Raw genomic sequence first — 20616 nt, 5'->3', positions numbered from 1 at the left:
TCTCGCATCCAAGCGGCAGGTTGGTCCCGCCTCCTCTGCTCTCTCATTGGCCGGGCGGCGTGTCGCTCAGCCGCCTCAGTGGCCGCCGCTGCGCGGAGGCGCTGTCATGGCGGCGGGGGAGGCGGTGAGCGGGGCCGGGCTGGTGGCCGAGGCCCTCCGAGCTCAAGTAAGGGCCCGGCCGTGCGGGGCGAGGCGAGGCCGGGGAGGAGCGGCTGTGCGCGGCCGGTCTCCTCCCTTGCCCGGGCTGGGCACGGTTTGCCTTGAGTGGGGGTCCCATGGCGGCCCGGGGGCGTCAGGTAACGGGTGGAGGTGAGGGAGCGGTGGGGCTGGAGGTCTGTGGGACCGCCGCCCAGCGCCCCGCTGGCTGTGGTGGGAAGGACTCGCTGCCCAGAGGCCTTCGCTCGGCTCTTCCCCCTCAGTAGCCTGCAGGGCCTCCGCAAACTCACCGCAGGCCACCGGTGCTGTCACGCAATGCCCATCAATGCCCACCGCCCCTTCCACCGGTACACAGCACCTGTAGCACGTGTGCAGTTATCACTAGTCCTTATTGTTTCTAGACTCGAAATGGTGCAGAATTGGCAGTAGTCTTACCAAAAGCTTTTCTGTTTGGACAACGAGACACTAAAAGGTAGCTCGTTTGCCATGAAAATTCACATTATCTTCTCATTTGTCAGTTTGCCCTCACAGAGTATAATCCCACTTGTTTCTTGGGGCTTTTGTTAACGTTAATACTCACTGAAAGCTTAAGAGGAAACCATGCTAGGAGTTCTCAGAATCAGTAAAGCTGACATACTGAGTGACGGGAAAATGATGGAGGAGAGACATCGCAAGTAAGAAGTGGTCAGCAGAAAGAGCTGAACATGTCGAGTGCTGAACTGTTGTGAGCAGTGGGTTTTGGAGGTCTGCGAGCTGTGGAACAATTACAGAGGACTGCGCTGCAAATGCCAGTATTGTACACATTCTTACAATAGCTCATGAACTTTTAAGTGAATATATGTGGTGGTATGGTGTTGGTTTTTTCACCGTCATTTGACAACCATTCTGATGGCTTCTAACATTTTCTTTTTAGAATATTGAATACATGTTTGGCATTGTTGGTATTCCAATCACTGAAATCGCAGTTGCAGCCCAAGCAGTTGGAATCAAATACATAGGAATGAGAAATGAACAAGCTGTAAGTATCTACCTGGTAGGACCAATCCTTTCTTTAACTGTTTTACAACAGAATGAAATCCATCATCTTACTAGAAAGCATGTAGCCTCTGAACGTTCTTTTAAGGAGACAGTAGAGAAACAGTTACTGCACTAGTCTACACTTCAGTAGTCTTTATATATTTCAGGTTGGTTGCTTAGGTATCAGAAATTAGACGTTAGGTCGTTAGCATTTTGATTGTTGTGATTGCCACTGTTCGAGGTTTGTTTTTTCCCAGTAGTAACATTTCCAGAATTCAGTGGTCTCCTGGACGTCCCGAGGTTGAACATGATGACCTCAAATTCAATAAAGAATGATAAGAATAGCTCTCCTGAATCAGGTGGTCATGAGCTGTGTGGTTTTGCTGTCTGATCCTGACATGCTTATAGGAGTGTGAGAACTCAGAGGAATGTATGTCTGTACGTGGAAAATCTTTATCTACCGTGAGAGAGGCAAAGGTGCGCTAATGTATTTAAAAGGTATATTTAATACAGGATGTCAACACGGTCTTTATATTCCTGTACATCATTTAGCAAGTATTCTAATTTTAGTTTTGGTTATTAACATGATTGAAATTAATTTTGTCATGTATCTGTAATTAACAGAGAAGATTGCTTTGCACTGCAAAATGAGATGCTGTTCTATTTGTCACTCTTTACTAGGCTCTTTTCTGTTAGAGCAAGGAAGACAAGAAACACTTTGTAAACAGTGAGATACTTTTGCTTAGGGGAATAGCAATAGCTTGAAGACTTGTTTTAGCGTCAAAATGTCAGGGTTTTTCTTCTCAGGGAATGGACAAGGATGAACAAAGATATCTTGTGGCGGGTTTTGCTTTGTTGTTTGTCCTCAATGAACACAGAGTAACTGCTTGGCAGAGGAGAGGGTAAAATGTTTGTATGTACAGTGTATTCAAGATACAATTAATATTTAAATGTCATAATTGTAATTGTCCAAGTTTATTAGTTGTGCAGTGTGGTTGCAGAGGACATCCATGCAGCTACTCCTTCTATATATTCATGTATGTGATCGGAGATGTATGGAAGAGAGTTTTCTCCAGGAGTTGAATTCATGCCTCATTTCTGAGCCAGATGTAGCAAAAGCACGTTTGTATAAGAACTTGTTAGCGCAGGAAGACCAGATTAAAGCATGAAGTTAAAGGTTTATCCTTCAGCTAATCTCCTGCAGCCTGTAACATGGTACAGATTTGCTAGTGGCAGTTTAACCCCTGGCCCACTTGAACACTGGGGAGTTATGTTGCAACTCTACAGGGGCGTGTCTTTTGTGCGTTTGTCCCTGGGTAGAGATCGCTCTGGTAGATTTAGGAGATCGATAGGTTAGTTTTAAACTTTATAAAAATAAAAAAAAATATTTGATTTTTATTCATTAACACCACATATTGCTAATGTTTAGTTCTTAATCTTTAACAGTAATTACCGCTACGTATTCAGAGCAATTCATTTTTGATAACTGTTCGTCATGAACATCCAGTATATTGGTGCAGTAAAGTTGGTGCTGATGCTCGTAGCTGCCAAGGGAATCGGGCTTGAGAGCCCCTCAGTAAGGGCAGCTGGAACCGAAATGGACATCTTTTATTCTCCACCCTGCAGCCAAGATCTCATTTTGTAAGATGTTGCAGTCCGAAGAGTTCATAGCCCTTGGCCTCCGTGCCTGGACTGTGCACTGTGCGGTGTTGGATGGGTGCTGATGTCCCAGGCCAAGGCAGGTGCCTTGCCCTGTCACACATTTGGGTGGTTCTGTTCTGTTTTTGTTTGTTTGTTTTCCCTGCTTGGCTTCCTAAAGCAAAAGCACCATTTTCACAGCTTTCAAAGTTGCATTTTTTCCGTGGCCAGTAATAGTCCATGAGCAAGCTGTTTATTATTCTGGGACTGCTGCTTCCAACCTGTGGTCACACCTGCAAGGAAGGGCTTTTCAAGGCCTGCACTTAAGCTGTACATTGTAACAAAAGACACCACGTAGCAAGCAGCAAGCTCACCTTCCTGCGGGAGGTTCTCCTAGAAAGTTGATCACAAGCCCTGCTGCCAGTCCCAGAACATGTAGGGTAAGATACATTTAGGCACAATTAGCATAAGGACCTCAGGCTTGCTCCTTGACATGGTTGTACTGTTTTTACCAGATCTCTGCATACAAAAATGTTTAAACGTTGTTTACTAGTTATGTTGTATTCATTTGCTTGTATTCGAGTTGAAAACAGGCTAAGCTTTAGTTAAACCCTGCTTAATGTTTCCACTCATCTGGGAGCAACAGCCCTCCGCTTTAGCTGCAGTTCAAAACCCAGCGTTCACATGAGTAGTTCTAAATTTTGACTTCAGTGCCAGCACCTGGGCTTGCTATATTTCTTGCTAATGCTGACTGTAGGTTGCGAGGTTAATGACATTGTATATGCCCAGGTCCTTCTTGACTGCGGGAGGAACATAAGGATCTGCTTTCAGCTGAGCCACTGTGTTGTGACCTTGACAGATAATATGCATGCTGGTGCTCACGTGTTAGTGGGATGGGGCACGAGGTTCAGAAGTAACAATAAGAATAAAAAAAACCTTTTACAAAGAATCTTCAAGTATAGCTTCAGAACTATTTACAATCTCCTAGTCTCTAAATAGCGATAGTTTTAGTTGTGTTGCTTCCTTGCAGAAAGAAGCAGTAAAAGTCTTAATGGCAATGACTGTACGTGAACTTAAATTCTGTGTGCTGTTTTATTTTGCCATCAGTTCTCAAACAACATTGCCATGGAAACTCAACACCGTGCTTTGAGCTTCAGTAGCAGGATTTTAGTAACACCTACTCCACATATTATTTCTAAACTTTTGCACACAAATGTCATCAAATAGTTACCTAATTCTTATATCAGTGACATTTTTCTTCTCTATGTCAAAGATTTATGAAAAATCGAAAGAGATTTTTCTTGTTAGTGTCCTTTTTTGTCAACAATTCCCTATCCTACTGCTGCAAAGAAAATAAGGTGTGCTTATTATTCCTCTACTAAGCCTCACATTTTTGCTGTGACAGTTAGTCTATATCTGTAGGAGCCTGAGGATATTCAAGACAGTTTCTCTTTCCATGTAACAGCTTATTATAAATCTATGTTTTCACTCATTTAAGCTGAGATTGCTAACATGCAGTGTCACCTAGAATTATTCATAGGTTTGAGGAAAATGTTCAGCAGCTCAATAAACTTTTAGAAGGATCTTTGGTGTTACTTACTCTTCTAACCACAATAGCACTTAAAATATAATAATAAATAAAAAACAAAATCCCAACTCTATTTCAAAATAAGGGAGGTAGGCTAGAAAGCTTGGAGTTTACTTTAAAAAAAAAATAAAAATGAGAAAAAATGAAAAATGATTTTTTTTTGCCTTAAGTGTTAGAACTTTCTAATTCCAAGATAAAATTATGATTTCAGCCTTTCACTTAACTTCTGAAATACAATGAGTCATTCCAGTGATGGCTGTATTTCTGTTCATTGCCTGTCTACATAAACCCCTCTTCCATGTTATGTGTGGAGTTTTCAGATTTTTCATATAAATCTTCATGAGCACAACTCTATAATGGGGGGTGTGTGTGTGTGTGAAGGGGTGCTTCTACTTCTATTTAAGGTGTATTTACCAGGGAAGAATCTGTACCTGTTTAATTTCAGTATTCCTATTGAATATTATTTACATATCATGAAATATGGTTATAATAATAATTGTATAATTAATTCCACAATCTTTTCAACAGGCCTGTTACGCTGCATCTGCTATTGGATATTTGACTGGCAGGTACATTCCATATTTATCAATATTTATTGTAATATATATTAACTCAACAGAAGCTAGGAACATTTTTCTGTTTTGGAGCTTTTTTTTTAGCATATGCAGATATAGGGCAGTTAAAATGGGACATCAATTTTAAAGTAATTGCCAGTACAGTTGTCAATATTTCTGTTGATATGATTCAGGGCAGGAGCTAAAACTCATATAATACCGTCAATCTTATAACTGTCTTCTCTTTTGACTTCTGACTAGTTGTTTAACACCATTGGTATGAGGGGCAGAAATGACATTACCATTGTTTGCTGCAACGTGGTGGACCTGCTATACCTTAATCTTGTCATTATTTTACTCAACAAATATCTTGCTAATACAGAGACTAACCACATGCCTGCCATTCTTCCCTGTGCATCTCCTGAGATGAAATGCTGGCTTTTCCTCATGTACCACATTTTGGTCTTAGTGTTGGGAAGCATTCTGTGGCTTGTGATCTAAAGGGTATCCCAGGGATCCTTTCCTAAAGTAACATCTGCTGTCTGCTTACTCACAAATGCAGACGTGATGATGCAGATGATCAGTGCTTATTCTATCTGCAAGTATTTTATCTGTGATACACAGTTATAAGAAGCTGATTTTTTTTCTCCTATCTAAAGAGTCTGTAGAGCCACTAAGGAGTGGTCAGTAGTTAAAAACGATGATTATCTCACTGGAATAAGAAGTGCCTCTGCCTGAATTAGACTCTAATAGTTATAAATAAGTTTGCATTGAGTCAGATGCACTTCTCTCTTTATGAGCTTTCTTCATTGACACCTATTGCTAAAGTGGAGTTGAGAAAACTGAAAACGGGGGGCATACCAAATCCACATGAACACTAAATGGTGGAGCAGATGTGGTAAAAGAAACACGGAGCTGTGTAATCATGAAGCGAAACACGATGAACCTGTGTATACTGCAGACAGACACTGCATGAGTGGGTGGCATGTAACAACAGTTCACGTGCTTTTTTTAACTGGGTTGATAAAGTTGAATGATTTCTGATTGCAGTATCTGTATTTAGTTCTTCATATAAATCCCATGTTGTCGATGCATTTTGAAAACACGAGTACATGTTTAATATCTTGTATTTCAGCATATTTTCTTTTTTTTCTTCCCTCTAGGCCAGGAGTATGTCTTGTAGTGTCTGGTCCAGGTTTTTTACATGCCCTTGGTGGGATGGCAAATGCAACCATGAACTGCTGGTAATATAAGTGCATTTTCTCTTTATCTAATAGTTATTTGCTATTATTTGTTGCAGATATTGAGCTCTGCAGTATTTAGTATGGGACTTTTTTTTCTTCTTGCAATCAGAAGTAAATTCTTCATTTGTCTTCCGTAAAGGGAATTTAGTTCATTTTTTTGTACTCTCACGGATAAAATTCTTTTTTTCTTACCCCAATATGCATTATTGAAAAATCTATCAACATACCTGTTTGCATGGGTACATTTTCAAATAAAGATGATATTCAGCCTGTAATGCTTTACAGATTTTTTGAAGAGTTTGAACTTTTTCTAAATTGAAAACCCACATTACCTTTGAATTACTGTATTTGCCATATTTCATACATGAACAAATTCACAACTGCATTGTTAAAATCTGTGTTTGCTCCCCACGCAGACATTTTGAGGGGTAATTAAGAATTTAATTAAATGATGGTACAGTGATAGCATTTACTCCCACAAGCCTTCACTGAAACATGGCAACTTTAGCTGGTCTGCCACTAAAAGCTGTTTAGGATGCTGTGTGAGGTATTTTGGGGAGAAGCTGTGGTGTTACCAAGCACACGGCACCTGGAGAATTAGATTAGTAATGGGTGATGGACAAGGGAAGCTAGATAATGGGAGCTCTAACAAACAAAGCTTCTAACACTTTGAAAAAAGATATCTAGTGTTAAAACTCTTCTAAAAAAATATCGACTAAAGTTTTGTTGTCCCTGTGTGGCTTTAGATAAAAACAGATCACATGAAAACTTTGCATTTGAACAGCCATGAATTTGGCCATAAGAAAAAAAAGCATTCATGGTGTTTGCTGTTGGACTTGCAGGAGACATTTCTTTTCTCACAAGTTGATTTTTGTCTGAGAGAAGCTCTGTTTACCTGACTTTATCTTGTGCAAACCTGTACTCTTGGCAAAACGATAAAGAAGTAATTTATCTAGTTTAGCAGATTTGACAATGGAGTATGCAGCTGGGAGCAGAAGTTAGTGAGAGGGCTTCTCGCTTCTGTGGCAACAGGGTGTTATGTCCCTGCTCTACACCATCCTGTGCAAGGAAGTGGCATAAGGAGACCAAATGTGTAGGGCAGGGTTAGCACCCAGCATTTAAGTCTTGTGATTCCATGACATTATTTTGTAACTTGCTTTGTAACATGCTACAGTGGATGAGCACTGGCTCAGGTCTCACAGGAGGAGGCCAGTAGCTGAACTGACCCCACAGGTACTGACTTTGAATAAATCTAAGGGATGGTCCTTAAGAGGTGAATCTGAGTTATCCTCCTTGAGCCTGGAGACTTGTTCTTCTGATTACTCTGTTTCAGTCCCATCCAAGTTTAAAAAACCCTCTTCTGTATCAACTGGAAGAAAGTCAAGCAGTCTGATAGCACAATTTACAAGTGGTCGTGGTTTTAGATTTTATTGCCTGAGCACAGATTGGCTGAGTTGGAAAAGCCTTTAGTTTACCCTGGAAACTTGTCACAGTGAGCAGTTGGACATGTAAATCTAGCCAAGTAGGGAGCTAGCGAGGCCTTGGTAAACTACATTTCCAAGGGTACAATGTGTTACTTCATGTTAAAAATTACCTACAACACTGCTGCTTCCTCTCCTGCCTCATTCTGAGCAAAAGACTTTTGTTATTTCAGTTAGGCTGTGAAAATAAACTCCAAAGAAGAGTTTGCAGTAGTTTTAAGATTTCTGTATGCATTAGCATGGTGCAGTACTGTTCTTTACCAGAGATTGCAGTTGAAATTTTTCAGTTTACCGAAGTTCTTCTCTTCCAAGTCCATAATGCTTGATACTCTTATTAGTTTCATTGTAGTCAGTGTTCTTCCTGCTTCACTGTTGTTTTGGACTTAATTTAATTTAACTACTTGCAGTAATAAGCACTGCTCTTAAAAATGTCTACAGTATAGTGCCAGTAGTACAGTATGATGATTACACAGGGGGAAAAACTTATTTCTGGTTACAATTGTATAAGGTTTAAAAGCAAAACCAAATATTTCGAAGGTATAGCTGTTGGGGGTAGCTATATTAAGAATAGAGTACTCTCCTTATTGTATTTCAATATTGGGAAGTAGTGTTTATTTTTTTATTAAAAGTTGTAAATAAAAAAATGAAAAAGGAACATAGGGTTTGTCACTGTTAAACAGACTGGTTACACATGGATAGTAATAACCATTTTGCTGAAGGGAGAGAAAAAAGAAAACAGGGTGTACCATCAGTGGAGTAAAATTTTCCATAAGGATTTTCCACAGAGGTAAGATACAGCCTGAAGTTCTAATCTCACTGTGTCGAGGGATCAGAATTGACGTTTTGATTTGTGGTGGAGAAATGGCCTGGTTATGAATCTCAGATCTAGATAAACATATCCCAAAATCTTATGGGTGATTAAATTTAGGATTATGCTTTGCGCATGCTGTTAAAGTTTCAGTTTAACACCTTGTATAGATAAATGCTGTCAAAGGAAAGGCTGTATCTGTTTGAAGAGAAATCGTTTTAAGAGCAAAAGCCTGGGAAGCTTGTAACATCGGCTGTTGTCATTTCTCTCAAACCACCTTGCCACGCATGTTATCAAACTAATTAAAATGGCTAGTAATACAGCTTTTATAGAATTTTTATGCTAGATGGAGATCATTCAATATGGCCAGACTGTCCTAAAACCAGACACCTAAAGGCTGCTAGGAAGTCAACCACCTGACACTGATATTTAGAGTCCACCCCTGTAATGTGCTGGCCACTTTCTGTCCACGTCGATGTCTCAACAGTAGTAGGATTTGGCATTAAGGTGAGCTTACAGATGTGATTGCAGTTACAAAAATATATGTATGCATATATTTTTTAATACTTTTCTAGGCCTTTGATTGTTATTGGAGGGTCTTCTGACAGAAATCAGGAAACCATGGGAGCTTTCCAAGAATTTCCACAGGTACACAGACATACAACTTTCTACAAAACAGTTGCAGTTAAATAACCAATGGTATTTCTTCCTTAGTATAGGGATAACAATCCCAGATACTAACATTTCCTATCATATTGTGTAATGCTGTTGATTTGCTCCATCTACTGGTTTAAAATTGGCACTGTGTAATCCACCAGATTACTTGTGTTGTCTTTGTCCACCATCATGCTGCAATTCATGCTCTGTTTTAGGTCTCAGCTGGTATTTATTGTCCTTGCCTGTCTGTTCTGAGATGGAAGAGAAAAAAAATAAACTTTACAAGAACAGAAGCACCACTTTCTGGAAAAAATATGTAAGCACTCAGCAAATGAGTATGGATTGACAATTTACACCAGCTGAGGAACTTCGATTTTCTGTGTGGGAGCTTTCCCCTTGTTGCTTTCAATTTGTCATTTTTTCATTTCATTCATGTTGAAGTGAGTTGGAAATGTCCAAATCACTTTGATAAATGCATATAACCATTGTATCGATTTATTTAGGTTGAAGCTGGTAGGCTGTACAACAAACTGTCTGTCCGCCCAAGCAGCCTAGAAGTAATTCCTGCTGTTATTGAAAAGGTATGAAAAAGTACTAAATTAGCAACAGAACATCTTGTAAATGTCTCCCACTGCATAAGGTCTGTGGGGTTTTTTTTGTTTGTTTGCTTTGTTGATTTTTGGGGGGGATAAAGTTGTTACTATAACTAGTTTGATCCTACAGATGCTAGCTAATGGTTGATTGAGTAAATTAACACCCAGGGCTTTTTTTTTTTTTTCTATGAACAGTGCTGTGGAAAAGATTAGAAATAAATATTGTTCTAATCTGACGTTTACTGATGCCTGCAGCGTTTTTGTTAACTTCAGTCAGAGCTGCAAGGATTTTGTTGAAAAAATGCTTTTAGGGAGATGTGCAAGAACTAGAAATGCAATAATGCAAACTTCAGCTCTTTTAGCTCTGAAGTTCTGTTACTAAGCGCTTTCATTAAGTGAAGATTTGGAGGGGAGAGGTAGAGAGGGTTGCATTTAGTTTTGGAGTGTGCGGATTGTTTTGTTTGTTTGTTTTGCATATGCTTGTCTGAGAAAGAACACATCCTTATCTCCATGCTTCAGGAAGGGTTTCAAAAGACTCCTGCTGTAGCAACATTTTAGCCATGTCAGCCTAAATTTTGCATACAATAATACTGTTTTCAGAAGTGCAAAATCTGAAATTCAGAGTATCTACCTGTAAGAGAAGAGCTAAGAGCATAATAGAAGATGGAGGAGTTGGTTGTCTTTTTTCTCTGTTTATGCTACCTTAAATAAAACGTTTATTCTAGTATTTCCAAATACAATTGCTTGTAATACAGTTGTCTTATTCCAAAATAAATAAAGAATTTACAATCTAATACTGTGCATAGGGAGAAATGTAAACAACTGTTAAACCTTAAATCTATTGGCATAAATCAATCCTTGGGATTTTTCCCTGTGATGGTTCAGGAATCTGAAACACCTAACACATATGTGTTCTTTGTTGTTTGTTTTTTTTTTTAATTTAAAGTTCTTTAACATCCTTTCAAACAGTGGTTAAAAACGGTGTTCATCTGTTTTCTAGGCTGTAAGAACCAGCATGTATGGTCGTCCAGGTTCCTGCTATATTGACATACCTGGGGATTTTGTGAATCTCGAGGTGAATAAGAGCTCCATCAAGTGCGTACAGATTATATTCATTATTTTTCAAGGCGCTGAATAAATTTTAGTTTTAAGTTTCTTTAGTATTTTCTTAAAACAAGAAAAAAATAAAAAGAACAAGAGATCAAATAATTTGCTATGAGGTTGAAATAATGATACTAAAAATTGACTCTCTTAATTTAACTTTCCATTATAATGTTATTTGGATTATAGTTTATCATTAAGTGTGCAAAAAATGATTGAATTACTGTGATGGTAGAACACCGATGTTACTTCATCTCTATAATAATGCTACCTATAGGATTAAAGAAACGTGCAAGAAAAATTTTGGAGTCTGTTTTAAAAATATATGTATCCTGTTCTGATAAATTCTGTGGGTAACATGGTATGCAGCAGCTGTGGTTTTATGCTAAACAATGGGTCTTATCTTCTGACATTTCTTGTTTTGTATTTTTTTTAAAGACCCTCTTCTATTCTGCTTGTTCACCAGGTACGTAGAATGCTGCCCTCCACCTCCCATCAGCATGGCTGAACACTCTGCTGTATCCAAGGCAGTATCTATCATCGCTCATGCCAAGCAGCCTCTGTTAATCATTGGCAAAGGTAGCATGCTTTGACTGTACATATGTAGGAAAAGACCAATAACCAAAATGATTTCTCTTCCCCATCAGTGTTAGCCATCTATTTTTCACATTCTATAAAAAAAAAAACACTTTGAAATTTGATGTTAAAATCTGTTCTGTTTTTATAACATTTTATTTTTTTGATGTAACTTCTCTTTTTCATCTAGGTTAAAAGAAAAGTCAATTGATGAAATACGAGTTTAAGCAGGAAAAAAATCAGATAGCCATTTTCTTAGAGGTAGAGATACTACCAGGAATTCCAAAATTCTTGACAAATTTCTGTGCCATAATACAGAACTTCAACCACCCAAAATTAAATTTGAACCCAAACACCAATTGTTTGGTGTGTTATATTTGAGTTTTCCAGAATGAAAAATAACAGGCAGCTTTCATGACGGGAAATAGTACTCTTTCTGCCACTATTGTAATCAGGCTAATTGAAACTCAGGTGGACGCAGTAGGTTTCTATAGTATTAAGCAGTCTCTTTCCTTTCATTCAGGTGCTGCTTATTCACATGCTGAAAACAACATCAGAAAGTTGGTGGACCTTTGTGGACTGCCTTTTTTGCCTACACCAATGGCAAAAGGAGTAGTTCCCGATAACCATCCAAATTGTGTAGCTGCAGCAAGATCCACGTAAATATAAAGCAAGGCTTCTAACCCTAACATCTGAGAAACAACCGGGAATTGTGGTGTTTTACAAATTCCAGGGAAGACAAAATGTATACATCAAAAAGTTGTCTCAGCTATGTTTCGCAGCTCATTTTAGAGCACTGAAGATCTTGCTTGGAAAGAAACAACAAATTTAGGTGGATTACTTCTGACAGCACTTAGAATGCGGACCAGGAAGATACTTGTCTGAGAGCTAGTATTTTGTAGCTATGAAACCTACGGCAAGTAGATGTATCAATGTTGTTAGTGTGCATTTCATAACAAAGTGAAACTAGTGAACAGTTTATCTTAAGTATTTAATTTAGTGCACTTGAAAACCTATTAGCCTTCTATTTTAACACCATAGAAGCAAAAGATGCACACGTAGCAGACAGCAAAACTTGAACTGCAATAGTTGTGTGGTGTTTGCCATCACTGAATTGCACTTTATTTAGAAAGAAAAAGAAAAGTATTTCAAAATCTGTTGAATGAATATATATAAATTTATTTATAAGAGGTTTTTTGCAAAATTAATGTGAGTGAACTGTAAGAACCCTGGTAGGTATGAGTATGCACAGAGTTAGCTTGCAGATGGCACATTCATATACTTGAAAACTAAAACATTTGCCCTTTGTCAAGCATCATAGCTTTGTCATTGATAAGCACACTCATAAGAAAAATGGAAAATAAAAGAAAATACCATGTATTGTGTACACAGCTGGAAGGTAAATTAACAAGAGCCTAAACTGAGAGGGCCACAACAATTTAAATTTTGGCAGTTACTGTTGTCAGTATCAGAGTAATGAGTGTTTTTCTTTAACCTCAGCATCATGATAGTATCTTGTTAGTCTTCCAGTGTTACAATTTCTTTCTTAACACAGTGTATTAGGAAAAGAGTAATTTTTTTCCTTGAGTTCCTAAGCTCAAGAATGGCTTAATGATTGACTATGTTGGACAGGGGTTTTTGGAGCTAAATGTGCAGCTTAGGGGAAGAAAAGATTATACATATATTCTTGTGTTTGCTTTGATGGTTATTATTACTTCTAATTCTGAAAACACTATTAAATTTAACAGTAATTCCTCCTCATCTAATTCTCATGTGCCTCTATAGGGCATTACAGCATGCTGATGTAGTCATCTTGCTTGGTGCAAGGTTGAACTGGATTTTGCATTTTGGTCTTCCGCCAAGGTTTCGACAAGATGTAAAGGTTATTCAGGTAAGCACAAAAATTGCAAGTTGAAGGAAGTCCTCTGTGTTCCAGCATTGTCTAGAGCAGTTTTTGCAAATTATTTTGGTAGCATAGTTTGTGGCAAATACTGCCATACAGACAGTGCAATAGAGTTCATGTAGTTACGGTAGTTCTCTAGAAATAGTTCTGATTCCTTTAATTTATTTATTACTTCCTTGTATTTTCTAAAAATGGTTAAAAAACTTTTCCAGCTATAAAGGACTTGCTGCTGATGTTGTGAGGAGGGCAGACACTTGTATAGTTGTTTAATAAAAGATTGGACTCGTGATACGCATGTGATCTTGGAGCTCTGGAATTTCAGTGGTTGAAAACAAATTGTCCTTAAACTGTGAAACCTTTCGTACTGTTCGACTGCTCTCTCAGTTGGATATTTTCAAAATACAATTACCTTCAGATCCAGAGTCAATCAGTCATTATAAGAGCTCAGTCACTCAGAGATGTTCGTGGGAAAAAAAGAAAGAAAGGCTAATTAACTAATTAGTGGATTTGGTAATCTGCCAGCTCCTAGAAAGACAAGTTGTTAAACTGATTATGCCCAAAAATATTCTTCCTTAGAGCCTGTGATCGAAGAGTAATAGTTGACTTATTGTGGTGTGGCTGGCCCACTTTCAGTGATCTGGAACATTATCGCAGTTTCCAAACTTCATCTTTTCTACAGGAATAACTTTTTTTTTTTTAAAAACTAGAATTCTTTTTTACTTTTGAAATTAATATTTCTTCTGTTTCCTTTATCTAAAAAATGCAAGAATACTTTTTAATCTCATTTAGAGTCACTTTTTTCACTGTCAAGGGTTAATTTCACTTTGAATAAAGCATTTCCTGATGTCATTTCAGTAAAAGGCAGAGGAATTTATTTGTACAGCCAAAACAGTGTATAAAGACAGTCAGATTATGTTCCTCACTTGAACTGGAAAAAAAATTCCCTATAGTATCTTTGAGTTAATGGTGGTCTTTCTTTTTGATATACAGATTGATATTTGTGCAGAAGAGCTGGGGAATAATGTGAGACCAGCTGCAGTTTTACTAGGTGACATAAATGCCGTGACTAAGCAGGTAATGTAATGTCAGGTGTTCTCCTTTTTTGACCTTAATTTCTTCTGATTTATATAGTTAACAGGTTAAAACAAAAAACAAAAACAAGGAAAGGCATGTTTTCTGCAACATACCCATGCTGTGCATCCCCAGTTATATGTTAGAGATTCTGGTTTGTGCAGGGATCATTCCTGATAACATTTTTGATGCTTGTGGTGTTTTAATATATATTGAAAGACATTTGCAACTTTTCAAATGTCGTTCCAGCTTTTAGAAGAATTCAGCAAAAGACCATTGAAATATCCTTCTAATACAGAGTGGTGGAAGAAACTAAGAGAGAAAATAAAGAACAATGAGGAAAGATCAAAGGTATTGTTATATTAAAGAAATTAGGAGTTTTCTTGCCTTAACAGGTACTGATGCATAATTTTATCACTACTCTATATTCAAACGTCTCAGTTACTTTGGACATTTATGTCCAAAGTAAGGCTGGTGGAAACAATCTATATTAATTGTAAGTAGCTTCTCAAGCCAAAATACCACAGACAGTTAGTGTAAGCTTAACTTTATACAACCCACATTCTGCAAGTTCAGATGCTTTTTTCCAAGGTGGGATTTAAAAGAGATCAATCATAGCAGTTCACCCTTTTGAACTTCCTGCTAACATACAGATGGCAACTCATTTAGAGTTATCAACAGTGAAACCTGTGTGTGTGAAAAAATTCATGTGTCGCTCAGGTTAAACTGGGTTTAGTAGGTTGCTGTTAATGACGGGCCAGCCAAAGGAGCAGGTTGCTGACGAGAATGCGCCTCTGGTAAATGTTGTCACCAGAATAAACCAATACGTGACCTTGAAATATAGCATGGAAGGCCAAATACTTCATCCCTACCTAGCATAGTACCACAGTATTATTTATGTATCTCAGTTCTGCACCTTACTCTATATTTTTTTATTTTGAAGGCATTAGCATTACAGAAATCCCTGCCTATGAATTACTACACAGTCTTTCATCACATCAGAGAACTGATACCCAAGGACAGCATTTTAGTAAGTGAGGGAGCAAACACCATGGACATTGGACGAACTATGCTTCCTAATTATTATCCCCGTCAAAGGTGTGGTATTTTCTTTGTTGTGCTGGCTCAACAGACTAGATTTTTATATAAATGTTTTCATTTAACTGAGAAGTATGATGGCCCAGAATTCTTATAATTCTTTTTAAAGTCTCTAAACAAAATAAATGTCTGTTGGCTAAAGGGAAGTTATCCACTCATATACTGATGTCCTGTCATAGATTTTAAGTTCCCTGTGACCTGTGTGCTCTGCAGCAGAGGGATGATAGTTTCTCACTCTCTTTTGTGGAAAGAAACCATCATACTAAATTCTCCAGTATAGATGCTTATTTCTGTGTTCAAAGGGTACGGTAAATACTGATTTAAAATAAGAACAATAGTTTGGAATCTCGTGTTGAAAAGAATTCATGCAAAACAAGTTTTTCTTTGAAACACAACACTTAAAGAACAGGGAAAGCTTAAGAATAAGCTCATTTTGAAAATTGAAATATATAGTGAGCACACTTTAATGCAAACCTGTGTGCCTAAAATGCAGGCACCCAAATTCAGAAATGTGCGTATGTCATCTTATTAAAGCTATACCACACAGAATTGTTACAGGTGAGAATTAAGTGCCATTTCTTGAAGAGCGGGGAAAAAGTTCTCCCCAGGTGAGATGAACCTTCTGATCTGACTGGGAAGCTTAGAGCCTTTTTGTGAAAGTAACACGTCCTAAGTGAACCTAAATACTTCTTTGTAAACAAAACAAAACCTAAAAACTTCCAGTAAAGTTGGGGGAAGAGTTTGCATTTTCCCCCCTTTTTAAAATAAGGGCACAGTAAATTGGCTTCATATTGAATTGCGCATGTCTGAAAGCAAATATGAGAAGTTAACCCTAGAGTAATCTAGTTCTTCATGTACTTTTGTTTCCATTATGTGCTTCTGACTGAAATAATCTAACTTAATTACAGCTTGCAATTTGATTTGAAAAGTTGAACAGAAGACTAAAGTTTGAACAGCATTATTTAACTGATGGCTTTCAGACTTCTAGTTACATTTTCAAGGAATTAAATATAGAGAGATTTCATGTAGTCTGCCTATCTCTAGAGTAATTGAATGTTTTTGAAATACTGTTACTATGCAAGCTAAAAGCATATAAGAATAGTCTTTCTTTATTGTAATATCACTAGTGTATGAGAGTTCTCAATTTTAATTAGTTCTAGTATGTTTGTCTCAAAACATTTGCAGTCTTATTTGATGTTTAAATTAATATAATAATACATACATCTGGTATCCAACAAACCAATTGTTTATGAAACAATATTGGAATAGTATATGAGTAATTATTAAAATTAAAGATAAATTGTGGATTAACTGAAAAGGTTTGAGTGAACATAGTAATTCTATGTTCTCACCTTTAGGCTTGATGCAGGTACTTTTGGAACAATGGGAGTTGGACTGGGTTTTGCCATAGCAGCTGCACTGGTAGCTAAGGACCGAACACCTGAAAAGCGAGTCATCTGCATAGAAGGAGATAGTGCTTTTGGATTTTCTGGGATGGAAGTGGAAACAATTTGCAGGTAACTGGTTTTTGCTCAAGAAGACCCTCTTCATATGCTGCCTGGATCAATAAAACTAGAAGGCCAAGAACGCTGCTGTTATAGGATACTCTTAAGACACGTGAAAAGAAGCCAAACAATATTCATAGTAATTTTTCTCTTTCTGCTGTTCTGACATAATGTGTTGTTACCAGTGATGAGTAGGTCATGTTTCAGGTGAAAGTGATTTTTTTAATTTTTCATTTTATCTTTAAAAGTAACACTTTCAACACCTTGCAGAAAGGTACAGATATTTCAAAGATCTTCCAATGTACCTCTGTAGATACAATTTGCCAATCCTGATTATTGTGGTAAACAACAACGGGATTTACACTGGTTTGAATGCGGATAACTGGAAAGAGATGTTACAATATGGAGATCCTGCTACATGGTGAGCATCTTCAATGTGTTGTTAATTAAGGAAGAAATGACCAAAATAGTCACGCTGTTCACTTTTAATGCTTGATAATTCAGATTGAATGTTTTCGTGAACATAAGTCTTGGGGTTAGTTTGTGTAAATAAGAACCAGTTACCAAAGGCGAGGAATCAACCCAATTACAGACTACTGTTTACACAACTGTCTAGCAGAGAAATAACACTCCGTTAGTCATCTCAGGTTCCAGTAGCTGCTCAGGCCCCACAGGATATAGAGTTCATAGTGGGATAACCTCCAAAATGACCCAAGGCCTGTGTTGTAGGTATACACTGGGCTTCTGGATCTGAGATCCTTGTATCCTGAACTAGGCTAAAAGCCTACTCAAGAGTGTCTCCAGATGAAAATGCGACTCTAAGCATAGCTTAAGTGATATAGGAAAAAGTTCCTCCAGCCCAAAAGAATTCATCAGGCCAGAACAATAATCATCGCATACTTTAGAATTGGTGCACTGAAGTAATTAAATTGGTCAATCTGGCAATTCTTCCCTGCTGTTTCTGAGTTTTCTGTTTCACTGCAGTGTACCTCCAGTTTCTCTCCTGCCAAATTCACACTATGAGGAAATTATGTCTGCGTTTGGTGGTAAAGGATATTTTGTTAAAACACCAGAAGAATTGCAGAAAGCTCTGAAAGCAAGTGTGGCTGACAAGCAAACACCTTCTCTTATAAATGTAATGATTGATCCACAGTCTGAAAGGAAGAAACAGGTATTTGTTTTCCTTTCTTAAGTAGTCAGGAAGCATCACCAAAACTGCAGAGAAGGCAGATGATTGAAAGGCAGAAAGATTCTCTTCAGAGTTGGGAGATGGCAGAATCAGTGCCTTTACACTGCATTGTCTTCTTTCCTTGTTTTTTCTTCATTGGCTCTTACTGATGCCTGGTGTCTTTAATGACTCTTCCCAGACATGACAGTTGTTCCTTCCCATTCCTGACAAAATGAGACAAAACATTTTTCTGAGCAGTCTTTATTTATGTCTTGTAGATTCCATCTGGTAGTTAGTACACATTTGCATCATGATCCTCTTACTGTTTGCCCATTCTGATAAGTATTTTATTCTCTTTTTGGCTTCCAGGAATTTCCCTGGCTTACTCGATCTAACCTGTAAAAGAAGATGAAGTTAATGGTGGTGCATGGTGATGCATTAAGGAAAACTAAATTGGTTTCCAGAAGTGAAACCAGTGCAATTCTTTTACATAAACAGTGGAATGATGGGATTTAAAAAAATTTGATATTAGAGTAATCTTTAAGTGCTGAAATTAGGTAACTGTACAATGAACAAGACATATTTTAATGCATACTAGGCTTTCTAAGCTGATTGCACAGAACCACTGATGATAAAACTGTGTAATTTTTCTTTTACTCGAAGTCATATCCATCAAGATTTGTGAATTAATATCTAAATTATCTTAGCTCTGGAAGAAGGGAATAAGCTGATGGTTTTTACTGTTAGAAACACCAAAGTTTGCAATTACAGTAGCTTCATTTTTAACTGACCATCATGCTACTTGTTGGAGACCTGATCTTGTAATGACCAAAATGAAGTATCTTATTATGAAAGTGCTCATTGGCCTCGTTGTGCACTGAAGCCCACAGGGGAGATAGTCTCTTCATAATTTTACATGATGCTTTTTCAGCTTCTACTCCAGGTAGAAGTAGTGTATCAAAAATGTGAGCCTGCTCAAGGACTGAATTCGTCTATTGCATTTGGGTGTTGATGGCCTGTTAACTGGGGATTCTGGTGCTTGCAGGAAAAAACACTAAAATTTTGTTTGAAGTTTTACTCTTTGCAAAAGCCCTAACATCCTTGTAAGCAGAAAATGGGACTGAATTTATTAATGAGCTTTCCAGGATTCAGAGGCTGTATATCCTTATAAGCATTTAAAAATAAGAAAAGAAAAGAAAATGAAAGAGAATGTTTGGAGCTTAATGTTTAGTTTGGCTGGCATCACAAAGCAACTGCCCTATGCCTGGTTAATTGTGCAAAAAAGGCTATTCCATACGGTATATTTACTGTATAGAAACTTAGTGTCCAGCTCCCACTGAATGCGATACAGAGCTGAGATTTTAAAAAGCAAAGATTGTCCTACTCCAGGCTGTATCTACTGTGTTTCCGCCTTGCATCTGACAATCTGACTTAGAGCTCGGACTTTAAAAGTAGCTCTTTCTCTGTGCTTCAGTCACAGTGGCCTACAGCAACTGCATTCAGTATACACAGTAAGCGAGTCGCTTTTTATGTTCTTAAATACACTGGCAGGTTCTTTGTTGTTCTGTATGTATGACAAAATTCTGGCTTTGATTGGGTTTTGGTTGCTTTATGGTCAGTTATTCCAGTAACATTCAATATTAATTAACTAATGGAAGGCATTTGGATGACTGAAGGAAGAGAAGGACTGGGCTGGCAGGAGATCCTGGGCTACAGCTAGATTTGCTGCAAAAAACTTAGCTTGTTAGTTCTTACACTTCAGTCTGGGTCTGGCAGGAGGCTGTGGGTTACTGTGAGGCCGAGTATTATCTCGGCACGCTTCTGTCTGACATGAGGCAGTACTGCAGACTACTGGAGATAACACTACTTGCTGTGTGTTTGGCAATAACCATGTGGCATGTGAAAACTTGAGTATAAGACTGCTGAGACGGCAGAGTTGCTGTGTTCTGTGGGGTCTTCTGCAGGGAGCATGGAACGACATTGGATCTTGGCACAGATTTGCTGTTTCGTTCTTCCTTCTAACTTCCACAAATTGATTTTAATATGTTAACTGATGTTAATGTGTTTAACTGATTAAACACACTGTATTATGATGATGTAAAATGTTCATAAGAGATAATGTTGGGACTAACCAGATGGGAGATCATTTTTATTGGATAAGCAAATGCAGAAATTCTTGTTTTATATTTAAAAATTAATAAAAAATTGTTTTCATGGTGTTTCTCCTTTAACAAGAGTACTTGAATTATATTAACATTTTGTGTCAGCTGTAGGAAATCAGTTTAAGTTGGATTTGTAGAAAACTTGTTGATTAACCACAATAGTACGCATAGTTCATTTTAGTAAGTCAAGGCAGCTGAAAAATGGAAAGTAATGAATCTGAAACTGTGGAGAGGTGATAACATAATTGATAACGTTACTCTGGATGCCACTGAGCTTTTGAGAAGCTCAGAAAAGA

The 20616-nt window shown here is 37.8% G+C and overlaps 1 protein-coding gene across 4 annotated transcripts; it reads left to right on the top strand.

Moving 5' to 3' along the window:
• Window positions 1–59: 59 nt before the first annotated feature.
• HACL1 (2-hydroxyacyl-CoA lyase 1) lies at window positions 60–20389 on the top strand. 4 transcript variants are annotated; one of them, XM_080579674.1, is made up of 17 exons: window positions 60–166; window positions 1070–1174; window positions 4928–4968; window positions 6117–6197; window positions 9062–9134; window positions 9647–9724; window positions 10737–10831; window positions 11304–11416; window positions 11937–12072; window positions 13199–13304; window positions 14307–14390; window positions 14637–14738; window positions 15331–15485; window positions 16844–17002; window positions 17304–17411; window positions 17975–18161; window positions 18528–20389. In XM_080579674.1, exons 1-17 carry the CDS (start codon window positions 107–109, stop codon window positions 18558–18560), a joined length of 1716 nt encoding a protein of 571 aa, XP_080435800.1. In that variant the 5' UTR covers window positions 60–106; the 3' UTR covers window positions 18561–20389. The 4 variants fall into 4 exon arrangements, with proteins under 4 accessions (XP_080435800.1, XP_080435799.1, XP_080435797.1 ...); XM_080579671.1 differs by lacking the exon at window positions 60–166 and adding an exon at window positions 292–309; XM_080579672.1 differs by lacking the exon at window positions 60–166 and adding an exon at window positions 329–628.
• The last annotated feature ends 227 nt before the right edge of the window (window positions 20390–20616 follow it).

Source organism: Anser brachyrhynchus (genome assembly GCF_964034855.1).
Source record: "Anser brachyrhynchus genome assembly, chromosome: 2".
In the NCBI taxonomy this organism is placed as follows: Eukaryota; Metazoa; Chordata; class Aves; order Anseriformes; family Anatidae; genus Anser; species Anser brachyrhynchus.
Note: the sequence above shows the minus strand (reverse complement) of the source record. Positions and strands in the feature narration are given on the sequence as shown.

Excerpts from the sequence above, each read along its gene's own strand:
- HACL1 (XM_080579674.1), top strand. The coding sequence starts at position 107 with ATGGCGGCGGGGGAGGCGGTGAGCGGGGCCGGGCTGGTGGCCGAGGCC. Across the intron at positions 6,198-9,061 it reads AATGCAACCATGAACTGCTG|GCCTTTGATTGTTATTGGAG; the intron begins GTAATATAAGTG and ends ATACTTTTCTAG. Across the intron at positions 14,391-14,636 it reads TAAATGCCGTGACTAAGCAG|CTTTTAGAAGAATTCAGCAA; the intron begins GTAATGTAATGT and ends ATGTCGTTCCAG.